Below are 17,545 nucleotides of genomic sequence, written 5' to 3'. Positions count from 1 at the left end.
CCTTCCCCTTTTGGGCACATGGGTGTGACCTCACACAGGTCCTGCAAGTGAAAAATTAAATCGATTTGTAATTATACAGATGCAGATAGTCACATTTGATGCTTTTGCAGCGCAGTATGTGAAATCTGTTTTGTATTACAACTAGGTGTTCAGTCTAATCTGCAGGTTTGTACTTTCACCACATTTCGCCAATCATTGCTTGGCAGTTGATTATATAGAAACCTCTTGGGTGGAGTGAAAGCACACGTTCACAAGGAGGATTGTGAATTGCCCAGAAAGCAGAAATTTCTCATAATGCTCTCCAGAAGAAAACATGTGCATATCTCTGCAATGGAGTGACGCGGCACAAAACAGAAAGGAGCAGCAGAATCGGGAAAGCTCAGGGATTTTTACAACGTACCGTATTTAACTTTATTTTTCTAAGTTACTACAGGTCCTCCTTAATGGAAATGTGTTCCTTGACTCTAATAGCTACAACATTGCATCAGTCAGGTTTGGTTTGCTTTTTTTTTTTTTTGTTTAACCCCCCCCCTTCCCCTTTCCTCCCCAGATTGTGGTGATCTCTTCTGCTCAGTATGTAACCCATGTTGCGGTCAATGGTTGAAGCCTAATCCATTATCTGGAGCAGCTGAGCCCACGCATTGTCTTTCCATCATTCTCCACGGCTGCTCCTGTCATTTCTTTTATGTAATGGAGATATTGTGTGATACTGCACATGATATGATCCACATGTGCAGCAGTGCCATCCGTCGGACACCTCGGTGTGCAGTCTGCACCTTCCTACCTGGCGGTTTTATTACTTAGCACAGCAATCTTTGCACTATCCTGGCAGCTGATAAGTTCTCATTTCCAGGAACATACTCCTTCTTCTTCTCTTCCCCCCCCCCCCCGTCTTGGTTTTTTACTTCCTTCTGCTGCGTTGATCTTTTTATTTTCTTAATTTGTGTCCTTCCTGGAGCATCTGTTGTAATTTGGCCCAAATTGCACTTTTCAGCAGCATCTCCGAGCCTGTGACCCAATGTGCACTTGAGTGCCTAATTTCTGCCTGTAATCTGATTACTGGCTTGCTTTGCTCCGGCTTCCCAGCCCATTGCTCTGCACTCGCTGTGCTCAGACTCTCCAGTGCAGTATTATTGGGATATTGCTGCCTCTCCTCGCTGGAAGCGGCCTACAGCCGGGGTCCTCTGTGCATCTGCTCCGGAGAGAACGGGCCAGGAACCATGTTCAGGAACCGGTGGATTTCCACCTACGTGGGAAGCGTCATCTGCCCCGAGGATCCAGGTTTGTGTCTTCAGAAATTCTCCATGATCTTGATCTGATTTTCTTTATATTTTTGTGCTGCATTCGTCCTCTGGAAATTCTCGTTGCTTTTTGTTGTTTTCTATGTCACTTTTCCTCTACGCTGCAGACAGATTACACGGATCTGCTAATGAGCTCACGTCGACTTTGCCTCATTAACGCTGAATGTCAAAGTTTAATCCAGATCCATTAGTGTTTTCTGCCTTTTTTAGTCCCTGAGTTGTTTTCATTTTTGCATATTTCTGTTTTTGTTAGCTTTATCTCCAGCGTTCGGTGTGTGATTTCAGGTAGCGCCCGGTCTGTACACAGCTGCAGCCCGAGATTAGTGCCGGGAAGCTTTCCATTTGGCGCTGGACGTGCACCTTGCAGCTGCTGGTTACAGCCAATAGTCCAGTCTGAAGCCTTTAGTAGCGGTTGATTACAATCTTTGGCATCATACAACACTGCGCCCGAAATTTCAAGAACATATTATACTGCCCCAATATACTGACCTATGCCTCAGTTCATTTATACATTCCCAATCTTGTGTTAAGGAGGGTATTTTTCCCCCAAACCAGGGAAGAGAAATCTCCATAATACGGTAGCATCCATAGCACCATTTGGCGTCATATGGAGTGGGTCTGAATCTCTGTTATGGAGCTGCATGGCCCATGTGCCGCCATATAGCCTCTGCCAGGCCTACAGGTACATTTTACACCTTGGCGCCACTAATTGCCAACAATGGATGTCGGCACATACCATAAAACAGTAGTAATGGTGTAACCTATCTTGCCAAGGACATCTGCAAGACGTTCATATGTTCTTCTTGGGTTTCCTCCAGGTTCTCCGGTTTCCTCCCACACGCCAAAGACACATTGATAAGGAATGTACCGTAGATTTTGAGCCCCAATGGGGACCGTAATGATCACGTCTGTAAAGCGCGATGAAATTACTAGTGCTATATAGAGGGTAAAAATAGATGGATAAAATACAGATTTTTTTTTTTATCTTCTTGTATTAGGTGGCACCTTTTCCTTGTTAAAAGTGTATTAACAATTTTTTTTTTTTTTTTTTTTTTATATGAAACTATGATCAATTGTACAAATATTTAGGCTTTTATTAAACTGCAACAATTCTAATGTCTAGTGGAAATGTGCTGCTTCTAATGCCCCATATTTAATTACTGTATATACTAGAGAAAAGCTGACCAAACTATAAGCCAAGGCCCCTAATTCTACCACAAAAAACTGGGAAACGGTATTGATTCCAGTATAAGCCTAGGGAGGGAAATGCAGCAGCTGCTGACAAGTTTCAAAAATAAAAATAGAGCCCAAAAAAATGTAATGTGCCCCCTCCCCTTATTGTAATGGGCCCATGCTTGTGCCCCCTACTCTTATTGTAATGGGCCCATCCTTGTGCCACTTCCTTGCGCCCTCTAGTAATGTGTTTTGCAGTAATGCCCTCCTATCAGTCCCCTTGTCCTCTATTATGAAATAAAAATTATTCTCACCTGTCCTCCATTCCCGTGGTTACCTCAGCTGCTTCTTGTAGACCCCTCCGTGATCGCGTCCAATGCACGGTGCTGCAGGCTGCCATTGTGGGTTTACTGCAGTTGAATGCTTTACGGCGGCAGCGGTGCAGTAAAGCATTGAACTACAGTAAAGCGCTGACAGCAGCGGCGGCCCCGTGTACAGGACGCGATCACGGAGGGATCTATGTGTCTGCGGTCTGCAAGAGACACCCCTTGATGATCACGTCCCTTGCACGGAGACGCCGCATCAGGATGCCATCGTGGCTTTACAGCAGTTGAATGCTTTACGGCGGCAGCAGTACGAACGGGGCCAGCGCTGCTGTCAGCGCTTTACAGCAGTTGAATGTTTTGCTGTACTGCCGCCGCTGTAAAGCATTCAACTGCAGTAAAGCCATGACTGCATCCTGCAGCCCCGTGCATCAGACGCTATCATGGAGGGTTCTACGTGCCTTGCAGTCTACAAGAAGCAGCTGCGGGAACGGAGGACAGGTGAGAATGAGAATAATTTTTTTTTTTTTTTTTGTGAGACCCAGACTAGAGTATAAGCTGTGGGGGGACATTTTCAGCTTAAAAAAATGGGATGAAAACATCGGCCTATACTCTAGTATATATGGTGTATATATAATCTGAAAACTAAAGATGAGCAATTTGATTCTCGCTGTTCCGGCCCGACGTCCTGTGTGGTCCTCCGCGGCTGGCACTTACTAGCCCCCGTGATGTATATTATGACATTGCAGGGTATAGTAAGTGTCAGAGGAGGCCAAACTCTGGTGTGAAGATCGGCTGCCATGGTGGCCCACGCTGGACTTGGGCTCTTTGTATCGAATTGCTCATCTCCAGTATTATGGCGGTATTCCTTCTGTACCGCCACCCAGTATTTTTGTGCATGGGAAGTCATTGCATAACCCCCTTCTGAATGTCACCAGGAGTTCAGCTGCATTACCTTCCTCCGAGAAGAGCAGCATTACCTTCTAATGATTCGTGCTTTTCTTAATGAAGCAAAGGAAAAACTCTAAAATCCGATTAGAGCAGCGCTGTCACATAAGGGAATTGTCTTGAGCAATATTTTCCAGAGAAATTTAGAACTGAAAAATTTGGAGACTTTCTGAAACCTAAATGTCATTTTTTTTTTTTTTTCTTTCTTCCAAGTCGTGTTTAATCTGGCTGACCTACAAAAGAAAACCTGACGGCACATTTTTCTGCCCGTGCTACAGCCCGCGATTGTGCCACTTCATTAAAACTGATCTGAATGAATTGTGACGGTTTTGCACAGCTCCATTGTGTAGACGGCAGCTGGGGGAGACATGTCCGTCCTTCCCTTCTGATGGAGGCCTCAATGTGAGGTGGCTGGGGGATATGTCTGTCCTTTCCTTCTGCTGGAGGCCTCAATGTGAGACGGCAGAGGTCCCCAACTCCAGTCCTCAAGGCCCACCAACAGTGCAGGTTTTTGGGATTTCCTTAGTATTGCGCAGGTGTTAATGTAATTACCTGCCCAGGTGCTGGTTCCAACAGCAGTGCAATGCTAGGGAAATCCTGAAAACATGCACTGTTGGTGGGCCTTGAGGACTGGAGTTGGGGAACCCTGGGCTAGGGGAGATGTCAAAAATTCCCTTGTGCTGGAGGCCACAATGCAAGGTGGCTGGGGGACATGTCCATAATTCCCTTCTGCTGGAGGCCTTGATGTGAGGTGGCTGGGGGACATGTCTGTCCTTCCCCAGCGACCTTGCATCAAGTCCTCCAGCAGAATGGAAGGACAGACATGTCCCCCAGCCACCTCGCATCAAGGTCTCCTGCAGAAGGGAATGAAGGATATGTCCCCCAGCCACCTCACGTCAAGGTCTCCAGTAGAAGAAAGGATGGACATGTCTCCAAGCAACCTCGCATCGAGGCTTCCAGCAGAAGGGAACATGTCCGTCCTTCCTTTCTGCTGGAGGCCTCGATGCGAGGGGGCTTGGAGACATGTCCATCCTTTCTTCTACTGGAGACCTTGATGTGAGGTGGCTAGGGGACATTTCCTTCATTCCCTTCTGTAGGAGACCTTGATGCGAGGTGGCTGGGGCACATGTCCGTCCTTCCCTTCTGCTGGAGGCCTCGATGCGAGGTGGCTGGGGCACATATCCGTCCTTCCCTTCTGCTGGAGGCCTCGATGCGAGGTGGCTGGGGGACATGTCCGTAATTCCCTTCTGCTGGAGGCATTGATGTGAGGTGGCTGGGGACATGTCCATCCTTCCCTTCTACTGGAGGCCTCGATGCGAGGTGGCTGGGGGGCATGTCCGTCCTTCCCTTCTGCTGGAGGCCTCGATGCGAGGTGGCTGGGGGACATGTCCGTAATTCCCTTCTGCTGGAGGCATTGATGTGAGGTGGCTGGGGACATGTCCGTAATTCCCTTCTGCTGGAGGCATTGAGGTGAGGTGGCTGGGGACATGTCCGTAATTCCCTTCTGCTGGAGGCATTGAGGTGAGGTGGCTGGGGACATGTCCGTCTTTCCCTTCTGCTGGAGGCATTGATGTGAGGTGGCTGGGGACATGTCCGTAATTCCCTTCTGCTGGAGGCATTGATGTGAGGTGGCTGGGGCACATGTCCGTCCTTCCCTTCTGCTGGAGGCATTGATGTGAGGTGGCTGGGGACATGTCCGTAATTCCCTTCTGCTGGAGGCATTGATGTGAGGTGGCTGGGGACATGTCCGTAATTCCCTTCTGCTGGAGGCATTGATGTGAGGTGGCTGGGGACATGTCCGTAATTCCCTTCTGCTGGAGGCATTGATGTGAGGTGGCTGGGGACATGTCCGTAATTCCCTTCTGCTGGAGGCATTGATGTGAGGTGGCTGGGGACATGTCCGTTTTTCCCTTCTGCTGGAGGCATTGATGTGAGGTGGCTGGGGACATGTCCGTAATTCCCTTCTGCTGGAGGCATTGATGTGAGGTGGCTGGGGACATGTCCGTTTTTCCCTTCTGCTGGAGGCATTGATGTGAGGTGGCTGGGGCACATGTCCGTAATTCCCTTCTGCTGGAGGCATTGATGTGAGGTGGCTGGGGACATGTCCGTAATTCCCTTCTGCTGGAGGCATTGATGTGAGGTGGCTGGGGACATGTCCGTAATTCCCTTCTGCTGGAGGCATTGATGTGAGGTGGCTGGGGACATGTCCGTAATTCCCTTCTGCTGGAGGCATTGATGTGAGGTGGCTGGGGACATGTCCGTTTTTCCCTTCTGCTGGAGGCATTGATGTGAGGTGGCTGGGGACATGTCCGTAATTCCCTTCTGCTGGAGGCATTGATGTGAGGTGGCTGGGGACATGTCCGTAATTCCCTTCTGCTGGAGGCATTGATGTGAGGTGGCTGGGGACATGTCCGTTTTTCCCTTCTGCTGGAGGCATTGATGTGAGGTGGCTGGGGACATGTCCGTCTTTCCCTTCTGCTGGAGGCATTGATGTGAGGTGGCTGGGGACATGTCCGTAATTCCCTTCTGCTGGAGGCATTGATGTGAGGTGGCTGGGGACATGTCCGTCTTTCCCTTCTGCTGGAGGTCTCGTTTTGTAGCCAAGTGCTACCTTATCGCTGGCTGATCTGTGAATGTGACAGGTGTTCTTGGCAGCAGGTTTGCGCGTGTGGATAGGTCATTGTTAGGTGTTACAGGATAATCTATTACACAGACAATTAGGTTTCAAAGTGAAGGTAAATATTTTGTGCACGGACTTTATCAGGTAACACTCAAATGTCCACGTTGTATCTGTTCTTCCTTTTTCTCCAAATGCAACACGTACCCATTAGTTTGAGGTTGTTCACATGTCCGTATTTTTTTTCACAGACCATGTGTCCATGCAAAACTCAGATGTCGTGGGTTTTTTTTTTCCTTTTTCTTCAGCAGTTTGGATGAAAAGGGCCAATGCAAATCTATGGGTTCGAGAAAAGTATGTGCAGCACACGGATGGCGTCAGTGTACAGTCTGTATAAGGCTACTTTCACACATCCGGTTTGAGCCGTGCGGCTCAATCCGGCTGTGAAGCCTATGCAACGGATGCGGTGAAAACACCGCATCCTTTGCATAAGTTTTTTTACATGCGGCCGGTCCGGTTTTTGACGCTTGCGGCATGCTACTGAGCATGCGCAGTGGCAAAAACCGCATGCGGCGGCCGGATGCGGTTTTTGCCGCATCGTGCCGCATCCGGCATCCATAGGGATGCACTGGGAAAAGCGCCGCATCGGCCGGATGCGGCGCGATGCGGTTTTTTTTGCCGGAGCAAAAAACGTTGCAGGGAACGTTCCATCAGGCCGCCGCATCGGCTAAATCTGCCGCATGCGGCAAAAACCGGACCGAACGCAAGCCCATGCGGCACAATGCGGCACTAATTAAAGTCTATGCAGGAAAAACGCAACCGGCAGCAAAAAAAAAAACGGTTGCGGTTTTCCTGCAAAGTGCCGGATTGTGCTGCAGAGCAAAAGCCGGAGGTGTGAAAGTAGCCTAAGGCTGAGCTCACATTTTTATTTTTGCAGGATCCTTTTTTTTTTTTTCCATTTTAAACATGGAAGTCTATAGAAAACAGATCCGTCAACTGACTGCTTTTAGCCATTCGTTTTTCTTGCAATCGTAAAGGATCCGTTTTTTGCTTACTGGATCAGTTACATGTGGAAGATGAATAACAATCCATTAACTGATCAGTTTTCCATAGACTCCAATGTTAAAAAAACGGATCCTGCAAAAATCTATTTGCACAACTTTTTGTCAATGGATTGCTGGATCTGTTCTGACGGATGATTACTGGACATGTGAACTCGGCCTTGCATTGCAATGAATAGAAATTTTGTAGCTTATTTATCCGTGCGTGAAAGTCACTGATGACACATGGATCCAAAACCCTAATAACACCGGGACAATTTTTTTTTTTTTTTTTCCTGTATGTGCATGAAAAATACGGACGTCTGAATGAGGCCCAAATCTTATCTGAGCTGCTCCCCGTACAAACCAGATCTTTCCCATAATGGAGGGAGCCGCTGTGGAGGTTCAGGCTACTTATTAAGCTTGTGGCCTCCTGTTTGTAGCTGGCTGCTTGGCCAAAGCTCTCCCCACCCTCAGTGGACCAACCACCTCGAGTGACTGCACCCTAAAAGGGCTATACTCATTATTTTATTTATTTTTTTTATTTATTTTTATTTTTTAAAGGTCAGAATGGCATAAAAAAGGGATTCTCTCCTTCCCAGGCCCCACGGCTTCTTTAGTGCAGCCTCATCCCCCATCTCTACATTCTGTTACTGTTTGTCTGGACACAGGGTCACATGACCAGCTGCAGCCAATCACTTGCTGAAACTGGTCATCAATGCATCCACTAAATGGCTGAATCAGTCATTTGTATTCAAAGAGAGACTAAAAGGCGGATGGCCAGGGCGGAAGGGCCCCGAGGCGGATGGCCAGGGCGGAAGGGCCCCGAGGCGGATGGCCAGGGCGGAAGGGCCCCGAGGCGGATGGCCAGGGCGGAAGGGCCCCGAGGCGGATGGCCAGGGCGGAAGGGCCCCGAGGCGGATGGCCAGGGCGGAAGGGCCCCGAGGCGGATGGCCAGGGCGGAAGGGCCCCGAGGCGGATGGCCAGGGCGGAAGGGCCCCGAGGCGGATGGCCAGGGCGGAAGGGCCCCGAGGCGGATGGCCAGGGCGGAAGGGCCCCGAGGCGGATGGCCAGGGCGGAAGGGCCCCGAGGCGGATGGCCAGGGCGGAAGGGCCCCGAGGCGGATGGCCAGGGCGGAAGGGCCCCGAGGCGGATGGCCAGGGCGGAAGGGCCCCGAGGCGGATGGCCAGGGCGGAAGGGCCCCGAGGCGGATGGCCAGGGCGGAAGGGCCCCGAGGCGGATGGCCAGGGCGGAAGGGCCCCGAGGCGGATGGCCAGGGCGGAAGGGCCCCGAGGCGGATGGCCAGGGCGGAAGGGCCCCGAGGCGTCAAGTACTAGTAAAGTCCATGAGTTTTGACTATTATTATTTAAATCAGAATTGCATAAAATCAGTGACCAACAAAAGAAACTGAGCTGGTTTCATTGGAACAGCAATTTTAAAATAAAATTAAGATTCTGACATCCAGTAGCAAATATTGATTACCTATCCAAAGAATAGATCATCAATATATTTGGCCCTGAAAGACAACTTTATGCTTTTTTGTCTGTTTTTTTTCCACTTATTGACCACAGACTACCATGGGCTTTTGGTCATTAGCAGAAGTTGGAGCTTTTTTTTATTATATAAAAAATGCTTCATTCTTCAAAATCTATTACCATTCCTCCCACCACACATAAATAGGCACCCCATGGACAATTTTTGCACTAAAAAGCAATTTTTGTAAAAAAAAAATGTTTTAACTTTATTTTAATGCATGGACTCGTCCTTCTACTTAGAGGATCTTTACAGCACAGATATCTCAGCTTGTACATTCACATTCTTCAGGATCTTAGTGGTGTGGGCCTGCTCATTTTGTAATGGTTTTACTGTTCGGTCCCGTTTACTTGAATAGGACTGAGCAACAGGGCATTTCAGTACGAGGCACAGGCACTACGAAATGTTTTCAGCCGCACCTAGTAAATAAATTTTGGAATGGGCTATTTAATCAGATCTTGAAAACCCATTTTGAAGGGAATCTTTCAATTTTCACACGGGCCACTGGGGGCGTGTTTTTTTAAAAAAAAAAAAAAACTTGGGCTTTAACATGTTGCATATTTTTCTGCAGCAAAACCTCTTGGCGGTAAAAAAAAAGCTGTATTTTGTGTTTTTTTTTTTTTTTTTTATTTTATTTTATTTACAGTACGTGTCCAAGTTTAATTCACTGCAAAAACGGCAGCTGTTTTTTTCACTCTCATTGCTTTCAATGGTGAAGAAAGCAGCAAAAACGCTGGAGGAAATCACACATTGCTTTTTCAAAAAATGCAACAGTTTTCCCAATTCAGTCATGAATAAAAAGCATGTGTGTCATGAAATATCTGGAATCTCATAGGTTTTGCTGATACTGTAAAAAGTTGCTTTTTATTAGCATTTATTTCCAGAAAACCAATGACAAAACATGCAAAAAATGCAAGGTGTAAACATAGCCTTACTGTTTCAGGAAATCAACATGTACGTTGGTGTCAATGAGCCGACCCTGACCCTACTGCGCATGTGCAAAGGTGGTTGTGAAGGGAGGAGGAGCAGGTCGGCTGTGACATCGTCTGTTGTGATTGGCGGATCCTGTGTATGGAGGGGTTACCTTTTTGCCATTGAAAGACTAAGGACACACGGCAAGAAAAACGGAGCCAGTGGAATGCGATAAAAAAATTCATTCCACTTGGACCCATGTTACAAGGTCGCTCCCATGAGCGATTTTTTTTTTTTTCTTTTCCTCAGCCCTAATTGGACCGAGAAATCAATCGCAGCATGGGATCAGATTTTTCTCTCGCACCCATACAAGTCTGAGTGCGGGAGAAACATCGCATTGCACTGATGACACTGGACTGCAGTGTGATATACGCCTTAGCTGATAATGGAGATGGAGAGATTTGTCCCTCCCTCTCCTCCGCAGCTATGATCCGATCGCAGGATTGGCATGACACTCAGCTTGGACTCCAGCAGAGCAGGAGCCGAGTGTCGTGCGATGCACTCGCAGTAATGCTCGTGTGGCCTAATCTTGCTTCTGATACCTTTTGTGCTTTTTGCACAGACTGACTGCCAGCACGATACAGCTGCTGAATATTTAACCTTTTTTACGGATCTGCATTTGTTTGAATGCCTGTTTACACAGGTAGCGCAAATTAAGCGATACATGCAAAGCGATCTGTACCAGATTGTTCTCGGCAGCACGAGTCCTGCTATACGGGATGATGCACCGCCAAAAATGATGGTCTCTTGCGCTGCACAAAAGATGATCTAATCCACTGAATGAGTGTTTTTGCTCATTCGTCCTTTGATCGGTAGCCTGTTTACACTGAAAGCTAATCATGAAATGAGCGCTTTTATAACCTCTACATCTTTAAATGCCTCCCCAGTCTGAAATGGCACCAATGAGTAGTGTGAAAATGGCGCGATTACAAAGGAGCGAACTGTAGGCACAATAATACATATAAAGTATTGATGTCTTCACCTAGATATGAGGGCAAATCTGAAGTGTCACTTGTGAGTCGAAATATTGTTTCCCCGTCGCACACAGGAAACACTTCAGAGCACTTCAGCTTTGTTAAACACTTTTCTCCCCTGACAATACTAGTGCCAGTAAAGGATTTATTGTTTTTCTTTTGCCTCGAAAAGCTGCTTGCTAATGCACTGATTTATAGGACTTTCTTATTTAGAATCCCTATATATCGGAATGTGAAAATCTTGCATCTATCCTTTGACAGTGTGCCTATATGTGAAGAAGGCCCCCATACACATCAGACTAAGGCTACTTTCACACATCCGGTTTTTGCTCTGCGGCACAATACGGCGCTCTGCAGAAAAACCGCAACCGTTTTTTTTTTTTTTTGCTGCCGGTTGCGGGTTTTTTTGCATAGACTTACATTAGTGCCGTATTGTGCCGCATGGGCTTGCGTTCGGTCCGGTTTTTGCCGCATGCGGCAGATTTAGCCGATGCCGCGGCTGGATGGAACATTGCCTGCAACGTTTTTTGCTCCGGCAAAAAAAACCGCATTGCGCCGCATCCGGCCGCTGCGGCGCGTTTTTCAATGCATGCCTATGGACGCCGGATGCGGCGCGATGCGGAAAAAAATGCATCCGGCCGCCGCATGCGGTTTTTTCCACTGCACATGCTCAGTAGCGTGCCGCAACCGGAAAAAAAACGGACCGGCCGCATGTAAAAACGTATGCAAAGGATGCGGTGTTTTCGCCGCATCCGTTGCATAGGTTTCACAGCCGGATTGAGCCGCACGGCTCAAACCGGATGTGTGAAAGTAGCCTAATATGGATAATTCCAGATTCGGCTGACAGTCTGTGTACGGGGGCGCCCCAAGTCTCCCCTTGAGGATAAGGATTTGCCATGTCCAAATTCAAACTGCAGAGCCTTTTCAATCTCTAGAGATAAGCCTCTGCCAGACATGTTTGGCAGGGACTCTTTTTGAGATCACTTGAGCACTCTGCAGAACCATGGTTCTGATGATCATTTGGCCTGTATCTATGTAATGTGTTGACGGGTGGGAGCTGTGGACTCTCAGAAGACCCAAATATTTGTGCAGGAGACGCAGAGAAGAGGAATACTAAAAGGGAAGAATTGATGGTTGCGGTATAAACTAATTATATCCTGAAAATGCCAAAACAAATGTCTTTCTGCATCGCTCTACTTCTTTTAATAGCCAACTGAGATTTTAGAACAAAAATAAGTCTTCTGTATATCTCGACACAAATTTGTCATATTATCATTGCTTACATGATGGTAAATACAATATTTTTAGATGCCATTATTAGAGTATTGTCTTGCCTGTAAGGGTTTCATAGTGAGGACCTTAACAGATGAGCTTAACACCTTCTTGCATAAACCATGACTAGAGGAACCGGTCTGTTGGGCGATACCATGGTGGCATCTTGTTATTTTGGTAAAAATGACTTCTGTATTACAAAGTAGTATATTTTAAGTGTCTCTGTTGGGGGTTATTAAAAAAAAAAAATTGGGTCAAATGTTCCACTTTTCTCAATAATGCATATTGTGGATGGAGGAGGAGATGAGTGACGTATACATGGAATAGTCTTTTTGCTTTACTTGTTTCCTTCCTGCTTTGAAAAAACGACTAAGTTCGTAAGAAATATTGTTGGGAAGAGGATATTTTTAGCACAGATGTAATAGATTCACATTCGTATTTATATCCTAATAACATCGCCTCAGAATTTGGTGAAACTGGTTGGTACTAGGCTTAAAACTGGATTGTGGGTCAGGTAACTGGCATGTTCGCGGACCAGGACACGGCTGAAATGTTTTCTCCGTGGTTGTGTCGCGGGCCGAGGAGGGGACGCTGCGCTCTCCCACTGCTCGGGTCCGGCTGCCGCTGCTGCTGCGGCCTCTGCTGCTCGGTGGCTCGAGCGATGGGCCGGATCCCGAGGACTCGAGCGGCGCTCCTCGCCCGTGAGTGAAAAGGGGATTGGTTTTGGGGATTTATTGTCTGTGACGCCACCCACGGTTGTGGTGATTGTGTGGTCACCACCGCTGCTCTGTATGGGGATCCCGGGAGCGGTGACAGGGAGCAGCTTTTTTGTTATTTCTCCCCTCCGTGGGTACGGGGTTGGTTGTCCCGGGGCCCGGTGATGGGGTAGGGGTGGATGGCAGGCCGGGTGCGGGGCCCGGTGAGGTGCAGGGTCGCGGGGGCAGCGCTGTGCCGCACGGCACGGTGGTACTCGCACAGCCTGAGACGTTGACACAGTTCTCGGTAAAACACACGGCTGGAAAGACGGTTCCCACGGACGGCTGCTGTTGCTTTTCCCCGGTACTTACCGGTGACTGTCTCTTTCCCTGCACCTGTGTAATGTTGGTAGCGATGGGTTCCCACCGGTAACCCGCTCCCCGACTTGGATATGGGCCGGAGGAGCCCCTCTTTGCCTGCAGGCGCAGGCCCTGAGAAACTGGTGCCCTGGCGGTGTCTCTCTCATACGGTTGGACGGTTGCCTTCAATTGGGACTTGGTTGTTGGGAGACCCAGAGGTCCCCTTCACTGACGGATTTGGCAAATTCACGGCTGCTCCTAGCCTTGCTGGGATCCGAAAGGCCCCTGCCAATGGTGCTGGCTTCTCCTTGTGTACCGGTCCGGTACCGCCGGGCCACCACCCGTCCACGGTCCTCACGGCAACTCCGATCAGCCTCCACTGCAGACGGTCACCGCCGTCTGCTAACCTTGCTGTCTCAGTCCGGGACACACACCCGGACTAACTTCAGGCTGCTCCTTTTACTACTTTTCTCCTCTCACTTGCTCCTCTACCACTCAACTCTAACTTCAACTGCCTGGTTTTCCCGCCTCCAGGACCGTGAACTCCTTGGTGGGTGGAGCCAACCGCCTGGCCCACCCCCTGGTGTGGACATCAGCCCCTGGAGGAAGGCAACAAGGGTTTCTGGTTTAGCTCTGATGTGCCTAACCAGGGTGTAGGGTGTGGTGGTGTCATTACCTGTGACCCCTGGCTTGCCCAGGGCGTCACAGTTGTTTCAAACAGAACTGAAAGCATTGCCTTAGGCCTCTTTCACAAGTACGTAAAAATCACGCACATTTCGCACGGACGTATAAAAGGTGCATATGGCCCTCCGTGTGCCGTGATTTTGGCACACAAATGTCCTCCGTGTGCTATCCATGATAACACACGGAAATGGAGAGCAGAAACTTTTTACTCACCGGTCTTGGTCGCTGCTGTCCGTGGTGCTGATGTCTTCCGCTCTGTGGTTTCCGGTCCTCGGTGCAGTGCATATGCGATGAGCATAATGAGCGGGGGTCTGACGCAAGTGACAGCAGGGCTAGAGAAAGTGAGTGTAGAAATTTTTTATTTCACAAACGTGGTTCTCTGCCGTACGTGTCACACTGATGTCATGCGGAGCGCATGCGTGCGACACCCGTGCTGCCTGAGAAAAATGGACAACCCAGATATACGTATTCTCCACACTGTCCTTGGGGAAAACACACGTGTGTGCAGGCCCATTGATTTTAATGGGTCTACGTGTGCCCGTGTCTCCAGTACATGTGAAAACTGACATCCCACGTACCGGAGACACTGATGTGTGAAGAAGGGGGCCTTTTTTTTTTTTTTTTTTTTTTTTAACATGGAGCTAGAAAAAGATTGGGACTCCATTAAATACACTTTTATTTTTGTGGCTCAAATTCTGGATTGAGTCCTTTTAAACAGATCTAAGTTAGTAAATCGAGGTCTAGTTTTTGACCAAAGATGGACCAATCTGCCACCTCCTGCTCTGTTCACACCATTATTTTCTGTTCTGCTCTTGGATCCGTCTACTTTTAGGCCACGTTCGTACGTTGAGTGTTTGAGATTTTTACTTGTGATGGGGGAATAGTAACTATTTGGGTTCGAACTATTCGTAACGAATCCCAAAGTACTATTTCGGTAGTCTTCACGAATAACGAATCTATAAGGCTACATGCGCACGCTGCATTTTTTGCTGCGTTTTTGGTGCTTTTTTGGCTGCAGTTTATTTGTCAGAACTTTCTGACATTTGACTTCCCAGCAAAGTCTATGAGAAGTCAGATTTGCTATGCGCACATTGCAGTTTGTCAGCGTTTTATTTGTCAAAGGTTTGTGACCAAAAAAAATGCAGCATGTTCATTCTTCCTGCGTTTTTGTCAACATTTGTCACAAAAACGCAGGTTGTGAAAAACGCACCAAAAATGCACCGAAATAGCAGCAAAAACGCACCCACAATTACAAGCATTTTTTGTGACATTTCCAGGCTCTCTGACAAGGTGCAGTTTTGGCTGCAGTTTGTGAACACAAAAAGATGCAGCGTGCGCATGTAGCCTTAGGCTGTGTGCCCACGCTGCGGAAAATACGAGGAATTTGGCGCGGATTTTTCGCTAATCTGCAGCACAGCTACTCTCCAGCCATATCTATGGCATTTGTGAACTGCTGTGCCCACGCTGCGGATTTTTCCGCAGCGGAAATAATGCGGATTTCCCTGCGGAAAAATAATCAGCATGTCAATTATTCCTGCGGATTTCTCCGCAGGGTCCCATATACTTACCTGCCTTGATAACAGACACCCGAGTCACTTTCTCCGTCCGGTGTACAGGAGCGTGGTGAATCCAGGTACAGGAAGGAAGAGGTGTGCGGAGCCTGCACGAGCTCCGGTCATGTGACAGCCGGAGCTAGTTCAGGCCCGCCCACCTTCTCCTGCAGACGCTGAGTGACCCGGCCGCCGGAAAGCGAGGTGCTGCATGATGGAGGTAAGTATGAACACCCCGATCACTGCAGCACTTGTTCTGCATTGAGGATACAGTGCCGAAGCCATGGTACTGTATCCTCAATGCAGAATGCCCGCACCATATCCGCACGACATTCCGCAGCATGGAAACAGACAGAAGTTGTGGTGCGGTTTCCTGGGAGCTCCTGCGGATATATCCGCAGGACACTGTCCCCGTGGGCACATAGCCTTAGGCTACATGCGCACGCTGCATCTTTTTGTGTTCACAAACTGCAGCCAAAACTGGACCTTGTCAGAGAGAGCCTGGAAATGTCACAAAAAATGCTTGTAATTGTAGGTGCGTTTTCCGTGCGTTTTTGGTGCGTTTTTCACAACATGCGTTTTTGCTGCGTTTTTGTGACAAATGTTGACAAAAACGCAGGAAGAATGAACATGCTGCATTTTTTTTTTGTCACAAACTTTTGAAAAAATGCTGACAAACTGCAATGTGCGCACAGCAAATCTGACTTCTCATAGACTTTGCTGGGAAGTTAGATGTCATAAAGTTGTGACAAATAAACTGCAGCCAAAAAAGCAGCAAAAAAACCCGCAGCGTGCGCATGTAGCCTAACAGAAATGAATGGGGAACCCGAGCATTTTTCTTGCTGTGGCGAATGCTGGAATAGTACTCATTATTCTGTATGCATTATCCAAACACAAATAGTTACTACTCACCCATCAGTTTTTTACCTCCGTATTTGTAGCCAAAACCAGGAGTGGAACAACCAGAGGGAAAGTATAATAGATACACGGGCACCACTTCTGAGTGTTTCACCTGCTCCTGGTTTTGGCTACAAATACTCAACGTGTGCACTTGGCTTTGGGTATTTGATTGCAAGACTTCAAAAAACAGACACCAAACCGAAAACCAAGTGGATTCCCAAACAAAGCACTTCTGCGTCAGTTTGGATCGGTTTTGTAACATATCCGACTGTACTGTTTTAGGAACCAACAAAGAGGATACATTATGTAGTTTGTGAACCTTGGAGAATTGGGGAATGTTCTTATGCTGTTTCTACTTGTTCTCAGATTGTAATCTTGGGGGGTGAGGGGGTCGGGTCGTGAAGGGGTTAAAGGGAATCGGTCACCAGGTTTTTGCCATCTAATCTAAGAGCATGATAACGTCTACATTATGCTGCTCTCAAATTAGGTGGGATAAACCTGTTGACAGAGTCCCTTTTAACGTTTTTTTTTTTTTTGGTACATAGACCCTGATTCCAGCGACGTGTCACTTGCTGTCATTTTGATTAAATTACTGTTTTCTCTGCTGCAGATCTAGCAGTTATACGGAGCTCATGAATATGCTGGACTACCTGCAGCACGCCAAGTAGTCCTGTAATAATAATCTACTGCTGATTTAAACTGTGATTTTGTCAAAACTACACTAAGCAGCCCAGTAAGTGACACGTTGCTGGAATCAGGATCTCTGCCACTGCGTTATGCTGCTCTCAGATTAGGTAGCAAAAACCTGGTGACAGATTCCCTTTAACTTCTTTTTGGTTTACACTCCTGGCTTTGGGAAAAAGACATGTATAAAAAAAACTGCACCATGTGTGAACCTGGCCTAAATTCTATTTAGTTTATTTTTAATGTAGAAATGACAAGAGGTTGGTACTGGAATGGTAATAAGAGCGGAAAATGAGAAGTGCCAGGACCGGTAGTTTCATGCATGATTTGCAAGTGTTTTTTAATAGAATGATTTGATCTTCAGTGAATTGTTCTGACCTGATTTTTTTTTTTTTTTCTTTTATCTTTTTCTTCCCCCAAGGATTTATTCGAGAAGGTCCGATCAGTCATCGAAAGTCAAGAGTTCAATTAAGGAAAACTTCAAGGTACAATAAAAACTACACTCCTATGACTGCATCC

The 17,545-nt window shown here is 47.6% G+C and overlaps 1 protein-coding gene across 11 annotated transcripts in view; it reads left to right on the top strand.

Annotated features, from left to right (window-relative positions):
• Nucleotides 1–1,096: 1,096 nt before the first annotated feature.
• Nucleotides 1,097–17,545, top strand: part of SVIL (supervillin) — a 200,986-nt gene continuing 184,537 nt past the window's right edge. For 4 of the 11 annotated variants that reach the window (XM_075315505.1, XM_075315507.1, XM_075315506.1 and 1 more), the window contains exons 1-2: nucleotides 1,097–1,281; nucleotides 17,448–17,511. In XM_075315505.1, the coding sequence (XP_075171620.1) occupies nucleotides 1,221–1,281; nucleotides 17,448–17,511 (125 nt within the window). In that variant the 5' untranslated portion in view covers nucleotides 1,097–1,220. The remainder of the gene's footprint in view (nucleotides 1,282–17,447; nucleotides 17,512–17,545) is intronic. The other 7 variants (XM_075315508.1, XM_075315509.1, XM_075315510.1 and 4 more) reach the window with 6 other exon arrangements.

Source organism: Anomaloglossus baeobatrachus, chromosome 6 (genome assembly GCF_048569485.1).
Source record: "Anomaloglossus baeobatrachus isolate aAnoBae1 chromosome 6, aAnoBae1.hap1, whole genome shotgun sequence".
Taxonomy (NCBI): domain Eukaryota; kingdom Metazoa; phylum Chordata; class Amphibia; order Anura; family Aromobatidae; genus Anomaloglossus; species Anomaloglossus baeobatrachus.
Note: the sequence above shows the minus strand (reverse complement) of the source record. Positions and strands in the feature narration are given on the sequence as shown.